The sequence below is a fragment of the Narcine bancroftii genome, chromosome 4 (genome assembly GCF_036971445.1).
Source record: "Narcine bancroftii isolate sNarBan1 chromosome 4, sNarBan1.hap1, whole genome shotgun sequence".
Lineage (NCBI taxonomy): Eukaryota > Metazoa > Chordata > Chondrichthyes > Torpediniformes > Narcinidae > Narcine > Narcine bancroftii.
Window position 1 is genome coordinate 264567763 of NC_091472.1, and position 23310 is coordinate 264591072.

At 40.7% G+C, this 23310-nt stretch overlaps 1 protein-coding gene across 2 annotated transcripts in view; it reads left to right on the forward strand.

The window, feature by feature from the left end:
* gli2a (GLI family zinc finger 2a) overlaps nucleotides 1-23310 on the forward strand; it is a 481485-nt gene that overhangs the window by 240287 nt on the left and 217888 nt on the right. Inside the window, exons 1-2 of one of the 2 annotated variants that reach the window (XM_069934895.1) lie at nucleotides 17330-17698; nucleotides 19040-19288. In XM_069934895.1, the coding sequence (XP_069790996.1) occupies nucleotides 19093-19288 (196 nt within the window). In that variant the 5' untranslated portion in view covers nucleotides 17330-17698; nucleotides 19040-19092. Of the gene's footprint in view, nucleotides 1-17329; nucleotides 17699-19039; nucleotides 19289-23310 lie in introns of those variants that run through there. The other variant, XM_069934894.1, reaches the window with a different exon arrangement.

Below are 23310 nucleotides of genomic sequence, written 5' to 3' on the forward strand. Positions count from 1 at the left end.
GGTGTGTGGAATGGGGATGAAGGGTGAGAAAGAACGAGAGAGGGGAGGTGAAGGGGGAAGAAAGAAAGGAGCATCAATGGGTGCGGTAAAAAGAGACTTATTTATTCATTGCTTTAACACTGATGCAACACTTTTTTTTAATTAATTCCACTTTACTTTCAAATCATTGCCATACTTTAGGAAATAAGGCAACTAGTTTGAACCTCAAGGTGCTATAAACAGCAATTTAAGTTGTCAATGTTGAAGATGTAAACTGAGCCATTTTGCTTGAGAGAATATTGAAAGAAAGGCTTACCTTTATACAGCCTTGTACAACCTGAGAATACCTAACAATGCTTCACTACCTGTGAAGCCACACTGATGAGCAGTGATTCTTATAGAATAAAGAACACAAAAGCCAACTTGAGTGCAACAAACTCCAACAAACAGATGTGATGTAATGACCAATTAGTTTAGTTCAGTTGGTTTAGATACCAGAAAAGTTCTCCTGTTCTTTGAAGTTGTACCATGGACTTTTTATTTCCACTTGTGGTTATACAAAGGACCTTGGTTCAACATCTCATCTGAAATACAGAACTTCCTCAGTACTTCTGCATTGTCAATGTGGTCAAGTCGTTTGAGTAAAAATTAGCTTTCTGATTCAGAGTTGAAATTCTTCATTTAGATTTTCTACCAAATTTACCATCTTCCAAACAATAACATTGAGCAAGAAAATAAATAAATCGTTTGAGTTTAATGAGCACAGAAAAAAAAACATTCCTTGCAGCCAACAAATAAAGAATGTGTATTTGTGCAGGCAGTACTGTTAGATCTTCAGTAAATCCTTGAACACCTCATAAGCAATATATTATCCTGACCAACAGTCCACATGCAGACTGCAAAATTTTGTTTTGCAAGATCTACATACAGCAAAAGATAACTGGTGAGTTCTTGAATATTTTAACATTGGAACTGTTAGTATTTTTTTTGCAATTTAGAAAACATATTTTAAGATTCATCTTTTGGTTCAAAAGTTAAGATCCTTTATTAATGTAATCTCCTTAGCCTGACCAGTTTAATTTGTTTTACATATAAATTAATACTAGGCCTAGCATGAATAGATAGAGATGGTGAAATTAAGTTGTACAAACTCTTTCTTTCCTTTTCAGTATTTATTGGTTTTTATAATAAATACAGTACAATGTAGAAATGGGAATGAGAATGAAAATACAATATCACATTTATATATATATGATATAAAAACCCACCTGTCCTACTCTATTTAAAAAAAAAGAACTATAAAAATCTGAGCAGCTTATCCTGAGGATTACATATATTTTGTAGCTTTTGATTCATACCATGAAACAAAAAACAAAGGTAAGACTATATCTCATCTGGAAGCGTGAGTACATGTAATCACATTAAAAATATTCACATCAAATGAAAATAAGACAGAAAAGGTCGCCATGTATCTTCAAATTTCACTGATGAATCAAATACATGATATCTAATTTTTTTCTAAACTTAAATTCGACATAATATGAGAGAACCAATTAAACTCTGTTGGAGTCTGGATTTTTTTCCGTTTGAAAAAGATGGCTCTTCTACCCAACAATGAAGAGAAAGCCACAACCCGTTGTGCAGGTACAGAAAAACTCTCTATATCTGGTTCAATAACGCTCAAAAGAGCAGTTATTGGATTGGGTCGAAGCACCACCTGAAATACAGTTGAAAAAATATTTTAAAATGATTTCCAATAGATTTCTAAGGATGGACAAGACCAAAACATATGTGCCAATGTAGCAATATCAGATTTACATCTGTCACAAGTAGGGTTCATATTAGAAAAGATACAACCAGCTTATCTTTGGACGTGCGAACACGAAGTACCACTTTGAATTGAATTAATGAAGATTATTGAAGATTTATTCACTAGTTCAAGAATCTTGTCCCATAGGTCCTCCGATAAGGGTCTTGCAAGTTCTCGTCCCCAAGCCTTTTTAATCTTATCATGAAGTACTGTACTTAATTTCAATAATCTATCATTTATAATTCCAATTCATCCTTTCTGAGAAGGATTCAATTGAAAAATATTATCAACTAGATCAGGTGGATGTACAAATGGAAAGTCTGGTAATAGGGTATTTAAGAAATTTCTAATCTGTAAATATTTAAAAAAATGAATATTTAGTATGTCATATTTACTTGCCAGCTGTTCAAAAGATGTTAAACAACCTTCCTTAAATAAATTTGCAAAAGAGGTAATACCTTTGATTTTCTATATGGAGAATACAAACTCTTATGTGTTGCTTAATATGAAAATGTTTATGTGTTGGAAATTTTCTTGTTGGAATATACCTTTTGTTTTCTTTGCTTTGACATTTGTCATTCTTACATTTGGTGTTTCCACTTGTATTTCAGATATATTGCTCCTTAACAAGCCAAGTGTATTCCTCAAAGCAGGATTAGCCAATGAAAGTAACTGACACCAATCCTTCTCTGTTTACTGACATCAATCTGTCATGTCAGAACATGCAACCACAGAAACTTTTAATGAAATCAATATTTCACAGAAGCAGAACAATTCAAAAGCTTCCAAAATATGGGAAAGTCTTGGGTATAGTGCATTAGCGGGATGAGTGACTGATACCTGTTTGATAACAAAGGAAACAGCTGTAACGCACTGCGTAGCCTTTGTTTAGGGTCAGAAGATTGGAGCTTCAAGTCTTATAGTAAAGACTTGAGCACAAAAATCTAGGCTGAGGTGGCAGTGCAGTATTGAGAGTATGCTACGTTTTCAAGAGCCTTGTCCTTCAACTATGGAGGAACTTCCATATAATGGAAAATCCTTATGCTCAACTAATCTCACTAAAAAAAAAATCTCTACTTATTATCACCTTGCTGTTGTGGGATCTTACTGTGCATAACTTGGCTTCTGTGCAATTTGGCAACATTACAACTTGTCTGCACTTCAAAAGAATGTCATTGGGCAGAAAGTAATTTCTGACATGTCTAGAAAGGAATATAAAAGGCATTTTAAACACTCTTGATTATAGGGCGCCAACCCAAAACGTTGTCTGATCATTGATGCTGCCTGACCCCTCGAGTCCCTCCAGCTTCTTTTGTTCACCCAAGATTCCAGCAATTGCAGTTCTTGTTTCACTAAATAAATTCCTCTTTTTTGATTTTTTATTCACAGAAATGTTTAAACTTTGTCAAATGCCTACTATCTTAAAACAGGTTTCCTTAATCACAATATATAAATGTAAAATATAAATCTGACAGAAAAAAAGAAAGCACTGGAATTATTCAGCAGGTCAGACAACATCTCTGGAGAGAGAAAAAGAGCAAACATTATGAGCTGACAAACTTCCTTCAGAACTGGGCCTCATAAGAATTATGAAGAAAGGTTACTGACCAAAAGCATTCTGCTTTTTTTATCTGCCTGATTAATAGAATATATCTGTTTTAAGCCACTACTAAGAGCTGCATCACTCACTCATTACCTGATAAATTTTGGTTTCATTGGCATTGCTTAGAAATTCACCCCTGTGGTCAAAACCACTCAGCGAAACATCTGGCACCTTTGACAGTTGATTGTGTGCTGGATCTGCAGATGTTCTGGACCATTGGATGTTACTCCTATTAATACCCAACACACTTTTATTTTGCTTGAGACACAGAAGGCTGCAGATGCTGGAATCTGAAGCCAAACACAATCTGCTGGAGGAACTGGGCATGTCAGGCAACATCAGTGGGAGAAAACAGTCCTGACGAAGAGTTTCAGTTCTAAACGTCAATCATTCTTTTTTTCTCTCTCGCTGATGTTGCCTGATCCACTGAGATCCTTCCTGCACTTTCACTTCACTCTTTTTCACGAGTTACATATGGTTTAATAAGTCTTCCAGTAAATCCAGAGATTTTAAAGATATATGGACCCTGGGTCTGGTTGCAAACCTGTCCTTGTCTCCTAGTAGTGGTTTAAAACAGAAACTGCTCAAAATACTAAGCAGGTCAGACAAAATTTGGTGTTCCAGATCCAACCTCTGGCTGCAGAGCCCTGGCTCTGGTCACACATCCTGATTGCACGCTGGCCTTAAGGATCAAATTCTGGATCAAAGTGAGCCAGATACTATGTCATCAGGAATTTTGAGCAATCAGACGATTGGAGCCTCCCTCATTCCCTTTAAACTCACTAGGTCCCTATTTCCTGCACTCCCTTTGTGCAACACCAAATCCTCTATTTCCTGTGCTCTCATTGAACACAGAGAGGGGCTTGTTTCATGTTTGTTTTAAACTTATTATGTTTTGTTGCAATGCTCCCTTTAAGTTCACATGATTCACTGAAACATTAATTCTACTACTATGTAACATTTGAAATAAAAGTGAATTAAAAGTGGACTAGAGTATTATTAGGAGTAACATCCAGTGGTCCAAGAAAAAAAAAATTGCCAGTGTGTCAACACCAAGGTCCCAAGGATGCCAGATTATCAGAGTTTTTACTTTATAGCACTGGGTCGAACATTTGTTCTGATGGATTTTGGAATTCATAATAATGTCTTCTCACTACTGTACAGCATGCCAACTGGTGATGAATTTCCAGTCAATGATGTTTCTCACATTTTTCTCGGCATCTCAAGATTCTTCACAGCCAATGAATGATTATCTGTCATGCAGTTACAGTGGAGAGGACCTGGCCGTCTGATCTCTCAGGTGTGCATCGCTGTGGGATCACAAAGAAAGCAAGAAATGATTGTACATGAGGCGAGATGATGTGAAGGAATTCAGGCAGGGGAAGTGGTGTAATGGGATGATGTGATTCATTATTAAAGACTCAAGGACCTGAAGGACAGCATTACCTGTGGGAGGTAGTTATGTAGGGAAGACCCATGGTAAGAATAAGACTTGAATACTGAGGATGATTCCAGCTGTAGTGATTAATCTGCTTGTGTAGTGCCAGCAGCTATCTTTAAACTGCGCTGTAAATGCTCTACACTTTTGTATCCTTAAAGCCACCAGAGACAGAAAACCCATCTGTATGCATGAATTTTCCATTTTGTACTTCATATTAACATAACTCTTAAGATCAAACCACACTTAAAAAAACAAAATGCTGCAGCAGATTAAGACTAATTTGGGGCCTCATTCAAATGTTTACTGCAGAAAGGCTGAGCTCATTTTTTTCTTTTAAAGTGGAAATTTATAGTCAACCCCACTAGTGTGGGACACCCTCACATTTCCTGGTGCCAAAGGCTCTGAAGCAAGATAGCACGCCTCGAATTACAGTGCATAGAATCATGGAAACAGGCCATTTGGCCCAACTTGTACCTGGGCACTCTCCCAAATTAACCCTATTGCCCAGCACTTGGTCCAGAGCCCTCTGTGTATATTCAAGTATTCATCTGGACTCTTTTGATATGCTGTCAGTGATCCATCTTCAACCACTTCTTAGACAATGCATTCCAGGTACTTGCCATTCTTTGAATAAAGAATGTTCCCCTTCAATTCCCCTTTAAATTTCAACAACTTCTACTTCTGTATTCAATTTATTGACTAATGAAGCAATGTTCTCCTCATCTCTCCCTAAGACACTTTTGACAATTGATCTTGTTGAGTAAAAACACTTTCTTTGTGTTTTTTCATTAGCATTTTTTAAAACCTACAATTTATTCACCACAATTAGAAAACTATCTGCTCCTCTAAGCCTTCAACACAGCTGTCAGTTCTCTCTCCTCCTGAAAGTTGAGGCAGCTTAAAAATTATTGTTACGAGCCCAGAGGATCCCAAAATCCAGCAGCAATAGAGACTCACCAAGACAAATGGTGACTTAAACAAAAGTTCCTCTTAATTATCTTTAAACATGAAAATAGAATCGCACTTTAACTTATCACTATTGACTTACTTAACCTAATTTAACCCCCCTTCCAATTCTAAGCGCACGTGTAAGTTGAGAAAAGTTCTTTGGTTCACAGTCCAATCTCACTTCTCATTCCTCCAAGTTCATTGGTACCAGGCAATTCTCAGACTGTGCACAGAATTTAACATTTATAAAGTTCACCGGGCTTGAAAGGTAAATGGTTACCGCTCAGGAAGGTTCTTGTCGGTTTTCAGACAGATATTTGTTGTACGATGGACACCCAACCACTTCAGTGTCTTGCTAACGAAACTTGCCCCCTTCAGGGTTCTCCAGATGATAACCTCTTTCTTTCAAGTCACCACAGAGTGTCTTTTTGTTTCTCTTATTCCAAGTGAAACATGAGACAGCCAGTCCTCTCCTCTTGCATGAGCCACAGGGCTTTGACCAGGATGAATCAAGCACATGGGGTTTTCCACAAACTTGCCAGCTTGTCCTGTTCCAGTCCCAGCTGCTGCTGCTGGCTGTAACACTGTAGAAGTGATCTCTCTCTCTCTCTCTCTCTCTCTCTCTCTCTCTCTCTCTCTCTCTCTCTGTGAGAGAAAGCCTATTTGACTCTCCCTGCTTGCAAAACCACATGACGCTCTTAGAACAGCTCCAGGCAATCTGCGGCTCCAACAAGATCTTTCATCTGTTGCCTTTTTGTAAACAACAATCCATTGGTGAAGTCTCTTGGGCACTTTCCAAAGCTCTTGCAAAGACATGTTTAGCATGGGGCAGAACTCCAATATTTTAAATAAGATCTGTTTTGAAGTGTTTGTATGTTACCTACTCTAACAAACCTTTCCCAATTTATCTCCCAGAGACATATCGATATACTCTGTCACAGTATGGTGCGACCAGAAACACATCAGAATCATTGTTATGAAGCTGGCAATACCCACCGTGTAATTGGATCCTATATTGGATTTCCACACCTCCAATCAGTGCAGATTGGCAAGAAAATCTTATCAACCATCTCTATCAGCACAGGTGCACTGCAGGGCTGCATTCTTAACTCACTGCTTTACACCTATGACTGTGTGGCTTGCAATCATTTTCAAATTTGTTGATGATACCACAATAGTGGGCTGTATAAAAAGGCTGATAAGTCAGTATTTTGGAGGGAGATTGAAAACTTGGCTGAATGATGTACTGACAATAATCTCTCACTCAATGTCACCGAAAAATTAGCTGATTGTAGACTTTAGGAAGTGAAAACCAGAGGTCCAGTGATCATCAGAGGTGGAGAGGGTGAGAAATTTTAATTTCTTGGGAGTTACTATCTCAGAGGACCTTTCCTGGACCAAATATACTAATGGTATAGCGAAGAAAGCACGCCAGCACCCCTACTTCCTCAAGAGTTTGCGGAGGTTTGGTATGACACCGGAAACCTTGGCAAATTTCCACAAATGTGTAGTGGAAGGTGGGTTGACCATCTGCCTCATGGCCTAGTGTGGGGTCACCAATACTCCAAGTGAAAAGCACTGCAGAAGGCAGTGGACACAACCCAGGGCAACATAGGCAAATATCTCCCCACCAATGATACTCATACCACCACTTTCAGGAACAGTTCCAATCCCTCCAACATCAGACTTCTAAACAACAAACTCAATCAAAGACTCATTTAATGGCTTTTAATTTGCACTGAATATATAAATACTGAATTTTTGTTTTGCATATTTGCACAATCACTTTGTTTACTTTTCTTTCATTGTTTACATTTCTCTCTTTTGCATACATATCTATTTCTTGAGTAGTGTTCGCACTACCTATAAGTAGAAATTCTACCTGGCCCGCAGGCGTGGCCAACTAATTTCAACCCCCCCCTCAAAAATTGTTAACTTCAATTATCAGAAGCATGTTTTGTAGAAAAAAAATGAAAAGCACAAAGCTTGAAATTGCTAGATTTATTTTAAATTGCAAGAATTAGTAATACATCAATCTTTGATAATCTTTCTCAAATACAAAAGAAAATATTTTGGGCACACAAATCATTTTGAACCAAAGGGCACTCGGTAGAATCCATACCTCCACCAAGGGCAATATTAAAACTTTTACTTCACACACCTTTAAGTCTGAACACCTTCCAGAGTGCATTTTTCCCCACAAGGGTGATGTAGTATGAAAATGCCCCTTTGCCCCATCAAGTTTGCTCTGACTTTCCTGTAACCACTTTTACAAATCTATGCTATACCCTTTTTTTTCCCCCATATTTCCATCATTTTCCCCCAGATGTTACAACTCACTTGCACACTACAGCAAAGGCCAATAATCTACCTGCCCATATCTTTGAGATTTGTGAGGAAATTGAAGAATCCAGAGGAAGCTCACGTGGTCACAGGGGGAATGTGCAAACTCCACACAGACACGGCCAGAGTTCAGGGCAGAAGCCGGATCACTGGAGTTGTGAGGTAGTAGCTCTATTAATAGTACCACCATGAGATAACATCTCAGCCTGGAAGGAGAATCTCTCCAAATTACACAACAACTACTGTGAGAACGTGCGATATATTGATAGAGAACCCTGAGCAAAATTAAACTATATAATTTAAGCATGGCTTTACACACAATTCAGAAATGCTTTTCTGTTAGTCTCTCTTTTGAAGTTCTCATGTTTTAGGAAACTTTGACAACTAGGATAAACAAAATCATTGTTGTAACAACAAAACTAGCATGGCATAATTGCTGTATTGATTTCTTATATTTCTTACTAGTAGGATACCCAGTGCTGCCTGGGAAATAAAACACTCAGTTGTTGAAACAAAATACCCAAAAATACTTCATGATAGTTCTGCTTAAAGATATTTTTTTTTCAAACACAACATTAATATTCTTTGTAGCAGAAAATGTTGCTGCCCTTTGGCTGGTGGTTTGTTGTCTGCTTATGGAGAACCTGGAGGTATCAGCACTTAGGTGGGCTTGCCATTGTTCCTCAGCTTCCTGCTGCCGGCTCCTTGTTTGTCTGGAGGCCTGAGCCCTGAGGTGGGCCTGGTGTTGCTGTTCTGTTTTCCGCTGCCTGCTCCTTGCCTGTCTGGAGGCCTGAGCCCTGAGGTGGGCCTGGTGTTGCTGTTCTGTTTTCCGCTGCCTGCCCCTTGCCTGTCTGGAGGCCTGAGCTCTGAGGTGGGCCTGGTGTTGCTGTTCTGTTTTCCGCTGCCTGCCCCTTGCCTGTCTGGAGGCCTGAGCCCTGAGGTGGGCCTGGTGTTGCTGTTCTGTTTTCCGCTGCCTGCCCCTTGCCTGTCTGGAGGCCTGAGCCCTGAGGTGGGCCTGGTGTTGCTGTTCTGTTTTCTGCTGCCTGCCCCTTGCCTGACTGGAGGCCTGAGCCCTGAGGTGGGTACGTTCCTGCTGTTCTGTTTCCTACTGTCTGATCCTTGCCTGTCTAGAAGCCACAGCAGTGAGGCAAGACTGGTGTTTTACCTTTGTCTAACTCTATGGGCTTGTGAAGAGTTTCTGCCAATGTTGATTATCTTGTTTGGGCCCATATTGAACTGGATTTGGCCACTTGTTTTTATTCTGAATATACTTTGATGCACAGCATTGTAACTAATTCAGGTCTCCCTGGTGCAAGTCAAGGTTAAATTCAATGTGGTCATGACATTCAGCATCAAATAGTAAACAGTAATGTAAGTCAGTGCAAGCTGGTCAAAAAACACTTTTGAACTTCATATGACCTTAAAGGTTAAATTCAATGTCATGACATTCAGCATAAAATTTAACCCCTACTGAACCTCCTTAGATATTTCTAGAGTGCTCCATATTGATTGCATGGAGAACTGACAATCAAACAGAAGTAAAACATATAATTCTGTGGACACCATGGTTGAAGTAAAACACAAAATGTTGGAGAAATTCAGCAGGTCAAACAGTGTCCTTTATGTTTCTTTTTCATCTTTGGCTTGGCTTCACGGACGAAGATTTATGGAGGGGTAGGTCCACGTCAGCTGCAAGCTCATTGGTGACTGACAAGTCCGATACGGGACAGGCAGGCACGGTTGCAGCGGTTGCAAGGGAAAATTGGTGGGTTGGGGTTGGGTGTTGGGTTTTTCCTCCTTTGTCTTTTGTCAATGAGGTGGGCTCAGCAGTCTTCTTCAAAGGAGGTTGCTGCCCACCGAACTGTGAGGCGCCAAGATGCACGGTTGGAGGCGATATCAGCCCACTGGCGGTGGTCAATGTGGCAGGCACCAAGAGATTTCTTTAAGCAGTCCTTGTATCTCTTCTTTGGTGCACCTCCGTCCCGGTGGCCAGTGGAGTTGCCCATTCAGAGCCAGCTCTCCAGCGCATGATGTCCTGTTTTGCGGAAACTGCCAAAATGTTTGGCCTGGAAGTCAGCCTGAAGAAAACTGAGGTCCTCCATCATCCAGCTCCCCACCATGACTACCAGCCCCCCCCACATCTCCATCGGGCACACTGAACTCAAAACGGTCAACCAGTTTACCTACCTCGCCTGCACCATTTCATCTGATGCAAGGATCGACAAAGAGATAGACAACAGACTCGCCAAGGCAAATAGCACCTTTGGAAGACTACACAAAAGAGTCTGGAAAAACAACCACCTGAAGAAACATCAGCGTGTACAGAGCCATTGTCATACCCACGCTCCTGTTCGGCTCCGAATCATGGGTCCTCTACTGGCATCACCTACGGCTCCAACATCACCAACATCGAAGTACTCGAGCTGGCAGAGTCCGCATGCATCGAATCCATGCTGCTGAAGACCCAACTGCGCTGGGTGGGTCACGTCTCCAGAATGGAGGACCATCGCCTTCCCAAGATCGTGTTATATGGCGAGCTCTCCAATGGCCATCGAGACAGAGGTGCACCAAAGAAGAGGTACAAGGACCGTCCTTTATGTAGCAAAGGCAGAAATACATAATTTACGTTTCAGGCTTGAGCCCTTCATCAAAGTATGAGAAAATGCTGGTGATAGAATAAAAGAGTGGGAGGGGGAAGGGCAGGAGATGATAGATGGAGAAGGGAGGGAGGGACAGCAGCACTAAGAGGGGGAAAGCAGGGCTGTGAGGTGAAAGAACGAGAAAGGCAGGAAATGGGAGAGGGAGAAGAAAAGGCAAAAAGGTTTAATGGAAAGCAGTGAAGTCAGTGTTCATGCCATCTGGCTGGAGGGTGCTCAGATGGAAAATAAGGTGTTCCTACAATTTGCGGGTGGTCAGTGTGGGACAGTACATAAGGCCATGGACAGACATGTGAGCACGGGAGTGTGACCTGATATTGAAACAGTTGGCCATTGGATTGTCGCTGTGGTTGTGAACGGAGTGGAGGAACAACGCCTTATTTTTCATCTGGCCACCCTCCAGCCAGATGGCATGAACACTGACCTCACTGCTTTCCACTAAACCTGCTTGCCTTTTCTTCCTCTCCCCTATTTCCTGCCTTCCCAGTTCTTTCACCTACACAGCCCTGCCTTCCCTCCCCTTTAGTGCTGCTGTCCCCTCTCTCCCTTCTCCACCTATCATCACCTGCCCTTCTACCCCTTCCCCCTCCCACTCTTTTATTCTGACACTCACCAGCATTTTCTCAAACTTTGATGAAGGACTCAAGCCTGAAATGTCAATTATGTATGTCTGCCTTTGCTACATAAGGGACACTGTTTGACCTGCTGAGTTGCTCCAGCATTGTGTTTTTACAACAAACAGACATGCAAAATATATATTAGATCTATGAATATTGATAGTTATTCTGCTATTACAAACCAGTCCTGTCCTGAGCTATCCTTAATGAGTTACTCTGGACCATCTTGGTCTCAAATCTGCTTGGTTCCTCTTGTTGTGAATTATGATCCTCTAAAAAAGGGGCTAATCATAGACCAACCCATTTTTCTTGATCATGTGTTCATAAATTGCTCAAATCGATGTTAGAATTACTGGAATAATAAATGTAAACATCTTACAATTCAAACAGCCAAATACACATTTAGGCTTCCATTATGACTTTTATTACAATAAAAGAATCTCAGTTTCGTATGTGATGTCATGTATATATTGTGACAATATATTTTAACTTTGAACTTTTGAAACGATGCAGAAAATATTTACAGTGATGTTTTTAGGTCTAGAGGGCTTGCATTATAAAGAGAAGCTGCACAGGCTGGGGTTTTATTCCTTGGAGCATAGGAAGTTGAGGAGTGACTTTATAAAGTTTTATAAAATCATGAGGGGCAGAGATCAACTGAATGGTCACAGTCTTTTATTTTCCCCCAGGATTGGGGTAACTAAAATTAGATAGGATTGGTTTAATGAGTGTAGGGAAAGATTTAAAAGGAACCTGAGGGGCAACATTTTCACACAGCGGATAGTAGGTATCTGGAACAAAATGCCAGAGAAAACAGTTGTAGTGCTTACAAATCTAAGGGTTTGTGGATCTATCAAAAGAGGAAACACAAGCTTAAAAGAACAGAGTCTTGTTCCAGAGAAAAGGAGTTCTCTTCTGGATCTGACAGTCACAGCCACTTGTTATTTTGAAGAACCTTTCTCTCTGTTCTGACTGCATTTTGCCTGAAATCTATCATTGTGCAGTTAGTCACTCCAGAGGAAATCCTGGACAGTGAATGGTGGAGGGCAGCATATCATTGAGTTTGTCAGTAGATGCCCAATTCTGAGTTGATTGATAGAAGGAAATGTTTGCAGGCTTAGTGCCCACTGGTGTGTCATTCTAGGAAAGTCGCGTCATGTGAGAGATGGAAGGAATGAGCGGAAAACCTGGGCAGGGATGTGCAGTAGTCCTCAGCAACATCTGTGCAGCATATGTGCTTGTTATTTTTAAAATACCACAATGTATATAAGAGTTTTGCATGTAATCATTTAGTTATAAATGGGAAACTATGTGACAAACTGAACAACTGGCTTGATCGTTGAAGTTCTTCATTGTGTTTCTGAATATTAGTTACTTTATCTTCAACACATTAGAGCAAAGGAAGGTGGAGGGGTAAATCAGGTTTGTGAGTTCTCTCTCTCTCTCTCTCACACACACACACAAACACACACACACACACACACACACACACACACACACACACACACACACACACACACACACACACACACACACACAGCCATGCTAATAGTGCAGTTAAACAAGAAAATCTACAGATGCTGAAGTCAAGTTCAATACACAAATGTGCTAGAGAAAGTCGACTGGTCATGCAGCATCCATAGGAAGTAAAAGTTAATAAACTTTTGGGCCTGAGCCCTTTATCAGGAATAAGAACAGATAGATGCCTGACCCCAAAACGTTAATTAAATATTGGTAAAAGCACATAGCTGGAGAAACTCACCAGGTCAATGTACATAACCATTATGTTTTTATTTTGCCTGAATTAATTTGCCTGGGGTGAGGAGGGGCGAGGTGGGAGGGAGGAGAGGAGGGTGGAAGTAGGAGGAGCACATTTTAAGAGGTGGGATACAGGTGGGAGGGTAGAAGAGAAAAATAACTGAGAAGTGATGGGGAGAGGTATCCAGTACCTTGATGGAAAGCTCAAGCCCGAAACGTTGGTTATATATCTATCTACCTTTGCTCTATAAAGAACACTATTCGACCTGTTGAGTTTCTCCAGCATTGTGGGGTTTTTTTTCTTCCTTGTTCTTCTTGTACAATCCGGGTTTCAGTACATGTACGCCCTGAGTAGATGGTGACTTTGGGTTCCCACAGGAGACTACTGATGCTGGAATCCTAAACTAAACACAATCTGCTGGAGGAACACAGCATCAGTGGATCGACGTTTCCAGCCCAAACTCTTCATCGAGTCTTCTTTTCTCCCATTGATGCTGCTTGACCCGCTGAAGTGGCTTGGAGGGAGAGCAGCCAGATGAGACTCAGACCCCAGAGCAAACCCCATCCAACCCTGCTGGGAAATCTTGTAATTCAGATTGTACTAAATCGATTCCCAAATTGTCTCTCCTCTTCCTCGTACCCCCGAAAGAAGTCAGCAGAGCCTCGAGTTTCATATCTGACTTGTGAAGGACGCACACATAGCATTTGATGCAGCTCACCTAACTTTCCACATAGCATTTGATGCAGCTCACCTAACTTTCCAAAAATCAACGGCACGTCGTAATAGCATTTTAAAACTGGCAGTGATAAATCTTCTGGGAGTTGGGTTCGTAAAACCCTGGTAACATTTTCCTCCACGTCTGTTGAATGATTTTTTTTCGTTCGCTACTGTTTCAAGAGGCGGTAACTGGTGGAAGCCGAGCTGTCCTGGACAGGGCAACCTGAAATGTTATGTTGGGAACGACTAGGCTTGTGAGTGTAATCCCCCCCCCCCCCCCCCCCCCAATTGGACAGCGTGGAGCTGCCAATAATCTCATTTTCCCCTCTGTAATTTTGGTGTGTGGCACGGAAACCCCAATTCAGTTTATTTGTCCGGATAGAACAATTAGGAGTTTTATAAAAAGCTTTAAAATTTTCCAAAGATTCCGCTTCCTTTTTAAATCTACATGGTCCTTGCTTTTCCCAAGCCATTATATTAGCGGCATTCGACATCAGTTTTAATATTTGTGGGACCTTACTGTACATTATTTGGCAAGACCAGATTGTAAATGATTGGATTTAGGTTTTTTTTTGTTAAAGGGTACCTTTTAACTGCAGCAAGTAAAACAAATCACATTGATTTTAGGTGGATGTGACAATAATCATTATTGCCCCATTCCTTGCATTATAAATGACATGGGGGAAATAGTACAGGGAGGAACAAGCCCTTCGGCCCAGAGTTTACAGGATGCCTAAATGAAACTCAAACGCTGCTGCTTGCAGTCTTATAATGTTAGGATAGGTCCTCAGAAAGTCCCGAGGCCATGTACAATACAAAGACAGTTTTCTTCCTTTAACCGGGGCCAGTCACCAATGGACAAAGCGACCCTGCAGTCTGGAAAACGCATTAGTTGGCCTGATGAAAATAATATTTAGATAGCTAACTAGGGCAGGGAGCCACGGTTCAAGGATCGATGTGTTGGGCGGCGCTGCAATAACAAATTAAAATACACTGTTTCTGCGTGTGAAAACATTGCAACTGGAAATCAAAGCAGCAAACGCGCAATGAAGAAGAGAACATTTTGGCACACCACCGGTTTCCCCCCCCCCCCCCCCCTTCAACCCAAAGTCGACACACCGCCAAACAAAGCGCACTTCGAAAGGGGAGCAGCGGGGGGTTCGATTCTTCGGTGTAAGATGCCTGTGAAAATGGTCCTGGTTCATCTCGCGATTCAATGAGATTCGGGAAGCCAAAGGGTTAATGGAACCGATGAGGAATGACTCTGTCTGCCTGCTCCTCGAGCAATTTGAAGTTGATTTATAGAGTGGCATGTGAAAATACAAACTAGTAGCAGCGAGGAGGTTACCCCAATTAAACGTGCCCACGGAAAGCCGCTCTCCACCACATTGCACTACAGGTTATTGTGTCTGTAAACGAGGGCAAGATCTTTTCCCTCATTCCCTTCCTAGAAGCGTTTTATCATTTTCCTCAACGAATTAAAACGCAGTTTGGGTCCAGCGAAGAAATCCCTTTATCGGATCAGTCGGCTCCGAAACCTCCGTAACGAAAGTAGGAAGTGGGTGGGGTGAGAGGCAAAGGGATATCTGTCCATTTTCCTTCGACAGTAAAATATAACAAATGGCTGCAGAAAAAAAATCCACTCTCAATTAGTGTCCCGTTCGGAGCGCGATGTATTTGTGTATTTTTAAAAGTTACTTTGTTCGTGGAAAGAGTTAGAATTTATTTTTGTTTCAGTCAAAGTGTTGTGCTTGTTAAGCTTCTTGTTCTCACTTCGTTTTGTCAACGACAGGAAGGGGGGAGAGGAATTTATCCCCACTATGGGCATCGCGTGTATTCTCCGAGAAAGCTCCCTCTCGGCGCGGCTTCACCGTTACTTAACACGCCCCTGTCTGCCTCTTTTTTGTTGTTGTTGTCTGCCCCTCCAATTTGCATTCTTTGATGGATGGCAGGGGTCTCGAAGTGCACTTCCAGGGAAGCGTTGAAGTACCATCTCGACAAACTCTTAAGAGAGAAGCAACAGAAGTGCAAGTATTTGTCCAAACTCGTTGAGTCCACTAAGGCATTCTCTCAGATTGTGCAAAGATCAATATCGCAGTTTGCCGATGGGCTTTGTACACGCATTCACAGTTTAGGTCTTTTAACAATATTAGCTCACAGCTCAAAGAAGGGCTGTGTATGATGTAGTTAGTCCCAAGTACTGAGAACACTTCCTTAAAAACTCGACCCAATCCCTGCTCCGACCTGAGCTGAATACTAAAGTGTGCAGAAAGGGAGATGCTTCCATCCTCCTGTTTATTTAAAAGCACCCAGCCTTGCCTGAGGCTGTTTCACAACTTACTTCTTGGCAAATATTAGCAAATACTTAGAGGCCAATAACGCCGCGTTCCCTTTTTGTTGGTCGGAAGCTGATGATGTGAAAGAAGAAGAGATTCTTGTTTAGTTGAGGACGACAAATAGATTTTGAGGCATGTTGATCGGCCAGTGTCATCTGGAACTCTCGGCCACAATTAGTGCTGGAAGTTTTTGAAGGGAGGATTTTACGAGTTCTCCTGGGTTCCTGCCTTGGGTTCGAGAGAGAACAAGTGATTCTTTTTTACGGCTGGGTTGTCCTATTGAAAGTTTGGGTATTGTGTGTCTAAGCCGTCGCTGAACTGAAGGGCAGTGAAAGAGTGGTGGCTTCGGGATTGGACTGGGATAGATCCATTGGAATACTTTCGCTGAGTTTCATAGCTGTAGCTTTTTTTTTACCGCCGAGAGAGAGGGGAAGCGTTTGGAAAACAGTTGATTAAAACATGCCTTTACCAAGTACAATACAGCCAGAAGATTTTGTGTTGTTTCCTTGTAATTGATGCCATTGTTGACCCTTTTTTTAAAAAAATTCTGGTGAATGTTTTCTGAAGTTGTTTGTCCTGTATAAACTGGAGCAAATAAACCCTTTCCTTTCAGCCAGAGTAATTGTGGAGAGATGACAGCAGTTTGATTTAATGATTAGCCACCTGACCCTCTGCTCCTCCGAAACCTTTAACTAGAAAATAACTCGCCTTTTTCTAAGGGCATGGGTCTGAATGTTAATCACACAGAGGAGGGGAGGGGGGAAGCTTCATATTGAAATGGACTCATTGTTCTGGATAGCATTTGAAAAGCTGTCGGACCATTCAAGGCTTTATGCAGGTTTCAGGCAGGACACAGCTCAAATTCCTCCACCGCCTAATCCAATGGCGAAAACCATCCTAGTGAGTATGCAGTTCATTTTAATGAGGATTTTATAACTTTCGAGGTCATCTTATTTTACAAACGTGCACAATTTCAGTTGATTTACTATCTGCCGTGAATGTTTCTTTTTGTTATAAAGCACGCATGGAAGTCTAATTTTTGAGAAGTTAAATAGCAGTTTCGGATATTTTTTGTTGGTGCAACATTTTAATTGAAAGCTGCTTTTGTTCCAGTTTTGGAGCCGAGAACAACAGGGAGTTTAAAAGTTTGAAAGATAAAACGATTCTTCTCAGTCTCTTCCTGACTACATTTTCGGCATTTTGATTTGATACAGCTGTAATGTTTAATTCTCCCAACCCCCAATAAATCCTGTACGGTGATGTATAATCTCCGCTGAACTTCTAAAGCCCACTGGGAACTTATAAAGGAAAATGTAGAACAACCCCGAGAACAATGTGGATCGATGGTACAACATCCTTGTACCATGCTGCAGTTAGCTGGTGTGGATCTTTGATGCTCCGCGGTAAATTGCGGTTTTAGAAAAAACCTAGTCTGAGAGTTCTCCGAGCTTGTTTGGGGTTTGCCAGGAACATTCTCCCTCTGATAAGGTAAACTTGACTTCTCTTGAAACTTAGCAGGCTGTTGCTATTTTAGTCTCGCTGCACTGTTGAACTGTCTGCTTCACGTCAACGCTGCATGGCATTAGCAACATTTACTGTACTTTTATAACTTTTATGGATTTTGCTCACTTTATTTAAGAGTTCAAAGAAGTAATAATGGTTTTGCAAACAAAATGATTTTTTTTAGAATTTGGAGGAAAACTATTTTGCTTTTTTGCTGTTCACATTTTATTCCTTCTTCCATTGCCTGTTACTCAATCCTTTGGGGGAAGGTCACTGACAAGACCTTAAATTTATTTTGGATCTGTAGATGTTAGGACCGATTAGGACAATATCCTGATGCTTCCTTTCAAATGGGCTGTGAACCGATGCCAGTATAACGTTTTGGTACCAGTGCCTTCTGGAATGGCTTACTGATTGTGTCTGGGGTGTCATACTTCAGCTTGGTGCATTGTGCCAATCATTTCTAGCTACATGTGAGAGACGGTGCAGGTAGCAGCCTCATACTTGACCTGCAGCCCCTCTCTCCCATGCAGATTTCCCCTGCACCCCCCTAAACACCACCCCTGTGGGTGGTGCTCTGATGCTGATCCCTTCAGATCAGTGCATTGTTGCCTGCCCCCCAATAGGACTGTATGTTGATCCCAGATGCCAACAGATGTCACACCCTGCAGCCAATATGCTATGCAGCGCAAATATTAGTCCTCTCCAGTGTATCATGTTATTCATGGAACGGAAAGAATTTCACCCACTTTTCTTACCTTTTGCCGTACAACAGAAAATGCTGGAGACAATTAGCCCATTGATCCGCATCTGCAGAAGGAGAAGCAGTGAACATTTCTGGTCAAAGTCCCTTTGTTTTTGCACTCTTATTTCTAGTAGGAGCAGTTTTGTAATTTTCAGTCACTTTTTTTCTGGTTAACATTCATGAACTGTGTCGCAAATAAAAAATGTGTATGGAAAGCTATAGAAATTATCTTCTGTTTCACATTTTGTAATCTATGTATGACAATACCATTTACAATCAATAGTGAATAATTAGAAGCAAAAGATCTTTCAGATGTCTCGGTATGTGAGCAGAGTGTTCTCATTCAGAATACTAAAAAAAATTAAGCTGCATACCTCTTCAATGTTAATGTACATTGCAGCAATGTTTCAAATAAATTTTTCAGTCAGGCAGGTGATAGTATATAAATGCAGCTTGGGACAAGTTCAGAGGTAAAAGCAAGAAATAAAGGCATCATATTAGAAAAATTGGATTGTTGCTTAAGCTACAATAAAGATATTAATGACAGGTAAAGTGTTATTGTTTCTCCTTCCTCCACACAGAAGTCGAAAGCCCTTGGCCTGACTATATAAGAGAGCGCAGGAATGCAATCTCAATGCGGCCACACGGGACAGGGCAGTCCTATTGCAAGATAAATGAAGAGCCGTGCAGTTCCAGTGAAGACACTAGCTCTTCCTCAAAAATCAAGAACTCTCTGGGCTCACTGCCGCATTTAGCCGAGCCGCAAACTCCCTACCGGGCAGTCTGTTTGTCAGTGGACCCCCGAAATGGCTACATGGACCAACACTATTGTACGTATCCACACATCTGCTACTCATTTATGTTTTACACAGAAAGACCCTTGCAGTGGGGTACGGTTCCACCCAATCATGTAAAATAGTAAATGAGTCAGAATAGCAAAACATTTTTTGAGACCTGGATGGTTATTCATATTTCTTTGGTCAGTCTTGGCTTGTATCATTGTAACTTCAAACATTTTTTTAAAATTATCTACTTGATCGCTTGTTAGATGAAACCATTCATTTTATAAAATGACTCCGCTCTTCCATGGTAAACATTCACATGCTGTTTTGTGTTGGAAAATGGCATTCTTCTATAAGTATAGGTCAAGACCACTTTTGATGGGATATTTTTCAACTCTAGATGTAATTTATTATAGGAAGGTTGTAGGTCAAAGGTATCTTAACTCAGAGCAAGGGCAAGATCTATGGGGACTATCTAAAGACATTAAGTGATGTCTTGGAAAAGAGTGGATAAGCACAGCCAATTACTTTGCTATCCATTTAACACTTATATAGAAACTAATTGACAATATACTTGCCTTTGACTGGAAGACAAATATGTTTCTCAAACTTCTCAGGTTAAGTGTGAGAAGTTCAAATTTTAATTTGCATTAGGTAGTGAGGAAAGTTATGAAACAACATTCATTTGCTGCAGAGGTTCTAGGGAAGATGACAGGCAAGAAATTAAACTTTGGATGTTGTGTCTGAAAGTTGAAGTTGTGTGTTAGGAGGAGAATTTTACTGGTGGCAGATACTGCTGGCTGTGTTTAGCCCATTAAAGAATAACACTGGACAACGAAGATTTTGCTTCCAGAACACTTTGGGGTGTATTTTATGGATTTTGCATTGCTGATCACAAAAATCGCCTTAAAATTTTCCTATTATGTACTGCTTTTTCAGATATAACCTATTTCTGTCATATTTTAAGTCAGCTAGTATATTGCCCACAAAGCAAGCTTTATTGGTCAATGCCAGTGATTGGACGTGCAGTAGAGTGGGTGACTGTCAGTCAATATTTCCAGTATGATTTACACTGCAGGCTTCCTCCAAAAGGTTGTACAGGTCCTACAGGATAAATTGCGATGCAGGAATGACTGAAAATTCCTGCACAATCCTTTTTAGACTGTTCGTGTAGCGGCAAAATTCCTTGATTGTGACATTACATGCCTGCAGTCTAAATACCATAATTAAAAATTCATTTTCTGCATTTGCACTTGGGTGTCTTTCCAACTTATCTTGATGCAGACAGTGATGAACTTAGTGAAAGGTTTCACCAGGACATTGCGACAATGGAAAAGTATATCAGCATAACTGGAATCCATCAAGGCCAGCTGACTATTGTTGGACACTGACACGAAGGGCATCAGATGCTGGGTACAAACGAAAATCAGCGGCATAACGTTTTTAGGACACTTGAACTAACACAATGTGTCAGCATCATTATGCGATTAAACATGCTAAATTCAATTAAAGTTAATTTAATATTTGTCCAACTTCTGACGTGATGCAGCAAATCTGAAATTTTCGTTGTGTTCAACTTGAAGTTGTCTATCATAATCAGCAAATTTTGTTCTGGAAGCAAACCTATTTGAAAAAAACTTGTTGTCTGGCATAATTCCCTGTATTATGTTGGACAGGCTAAGTGAGACCTATTAAGGAGCAAAGCAACAAATCAGATGATGGGAGTGCTATGTTAAAAGAAGGTGGTTTCAATGTGAAACACACTGCCAGAAAAGGTGTGGAAAGCAAATACTCTCATAGCATTTAAGAAGCATCTGGACAAGCCAAGCATAATAAGCCATGGATTAAACCATGGATTTTTTTAATAAATAGATTGAGTATAGACACCTACGATGGTTGGAATGGATATTGTGGGCAGAAGAACTTGTATGATCCGTGGATTTATAATCATAGAGCAAAGAACTGGCTATGACACTTCCATGATTCCAGTTTACTGAGGTTCAAGGAAGGTGAAATTCACTAAATTGGATTTAACCAAGAGAGCCAAAGGGATAGATATTTCTATCTTTTGAGTTTCCAAAGAATAAATCGAATGACGTCATTGAATTTCATGAACTTGAGTAGGATGAGGTCCTTTTACAAACCACAAAAGATCCAGGTATAAAGAACTGTTTTTGAAAGTAGCCACAAAATATGTGCTATTAATTTTCTCTTCAGACTAGTTTTCAAAGTAGGATGTGCAGTGAGTTCTCTCAGCAAGTTCACAATGACCCAACAATAACTCAGTAGCTCAAATTCAGCAGGGAACTTTTTGAAGAGCAACATTTCTTCTGGACTCTGGTCAAAGTATGTTGTATGTAAATAAAGATTATCCAATATTCCTCACTTGCCAACTCTTCACAGAAGCCCTGAATAAAAGTATTCATGCGCTCCAGAAACTAATTGAAAATCAAAGAACAGCAGATGCTGTACATCTGAAATAAAAACTAAAAATGTTGGAAGTGATCAGCAGGTCAGGCAGCATCTGCAGTAGAAGAAACCGAGATAAGTTTGGGTGGAAGACCTTTCAGAACATTCTATCTGACCTACTGCTTGCAACACTCTGGTTTTTGCTTCAGACAGCATCTGAGTTTTACATTTAAGTCACTTCCCTCGATGTTCTGTGAATTATTAGTTTGCTCTTCTCTACACAGGGGTCTACCATAAAAATATGAATAGGATTTTCATTTTTTTAAGACATACTGCAGCAGACATACAGCAGGGTAACGCGCCCTTCGAGCCCACAAGCCTATTCTTCCTAAATACACCCAATTCACACCCTCCCCCACACTTATTGAAGGGCAGGAGGAAACCGAAGCGCCCAGAGGAAACCCACACAAACATGGGGAGAACATACAAACTCCTTACAGTCATTGATTTATGGAAATGCATCATTGCAGTGAATAATGAGAGGGGTTACATTTAAGGAAAGACTGGATCATTACATGGATAGGAGGGGACTAGAGGGGTATGGACCGGGTGCTGGTCAGTGGGACTAGGAGGGTGGGGATTTGCTACGGCATGGACTAGTAGGGCTGAACTGGCCTGTTCTGTGCTGTAAGTGGTTATATGGTTATATGGGTTCAGGAGTAGTGGGAGAAGCTGAATGACATAAAAGGTGTCAATAGGATGCAATATAAGAGCAGTATATAAATTGTTACAGGTAAGAAGGTACATGATGTATCAGACACTCTAAAATTGTAGAAAGGACTAATGAGGGAAATGGTAATTCAATTGAAAATCAGAGAAAACTAGAACTGCAATTGCGCAGTGAGAACCGTGCCCATCGAACCAAGTTAACATTTTAAAAAATCTTTCAGAAATATTTGAGTAAAAACAAAACAAATTACTGGAGCCTCAGTATTCATTTTGCAATTCTGTACCAGAAGGTTTGAAATGGAGAAATCTAGAATTCCTTCGATTCGATGTATATTTTTAACTAAGAACAAACCAGTTGCTATATTGGGAGTGAATTTGCTGAACTAGGATTTCATTCAGCCAGTTCACTATAGAAGGCTGACTGACAGGCTGTTTATGAAGGAGTGGCAATCAAAATATATCACTGAAGTTTCTTTAGGTGTAGCTGTTTAAATATAGACTGTGCTCCTTCTATGACATAAATCATCAATGTGGATGGTTTAGTTTCCAGTTACAAGCAGCAGGAGATTGTTAGGGCAATGATGATTGGGACATGATCATTATTACCCGGTGCAGTTTTTTGAGTGTCCTTATGAGGGTTGTATGTGCTTTTTTTTAAAAAGGAAAACAAATAGGCTCCCATTGTAAAATTTAAACACACTGATTCTGAAATAATTGGATCTTGCTTTGCAAATGTATTTGTCACAACTTTCTCTTCCTGCCAATTTAGCAAAGATGCTAACCTGGTTGATAAATGAGTTAATAGTTTGTGCTGAACTAAAGAAGAGAGAACTTCAGGCATGCATGTTAAGCATTGTACCCTTGTGTCCACCACAATCTCTTTTGAGCACTTGCAAGATGGCACAATTCCCGTGTGTGTGTCTTCTCCCTCA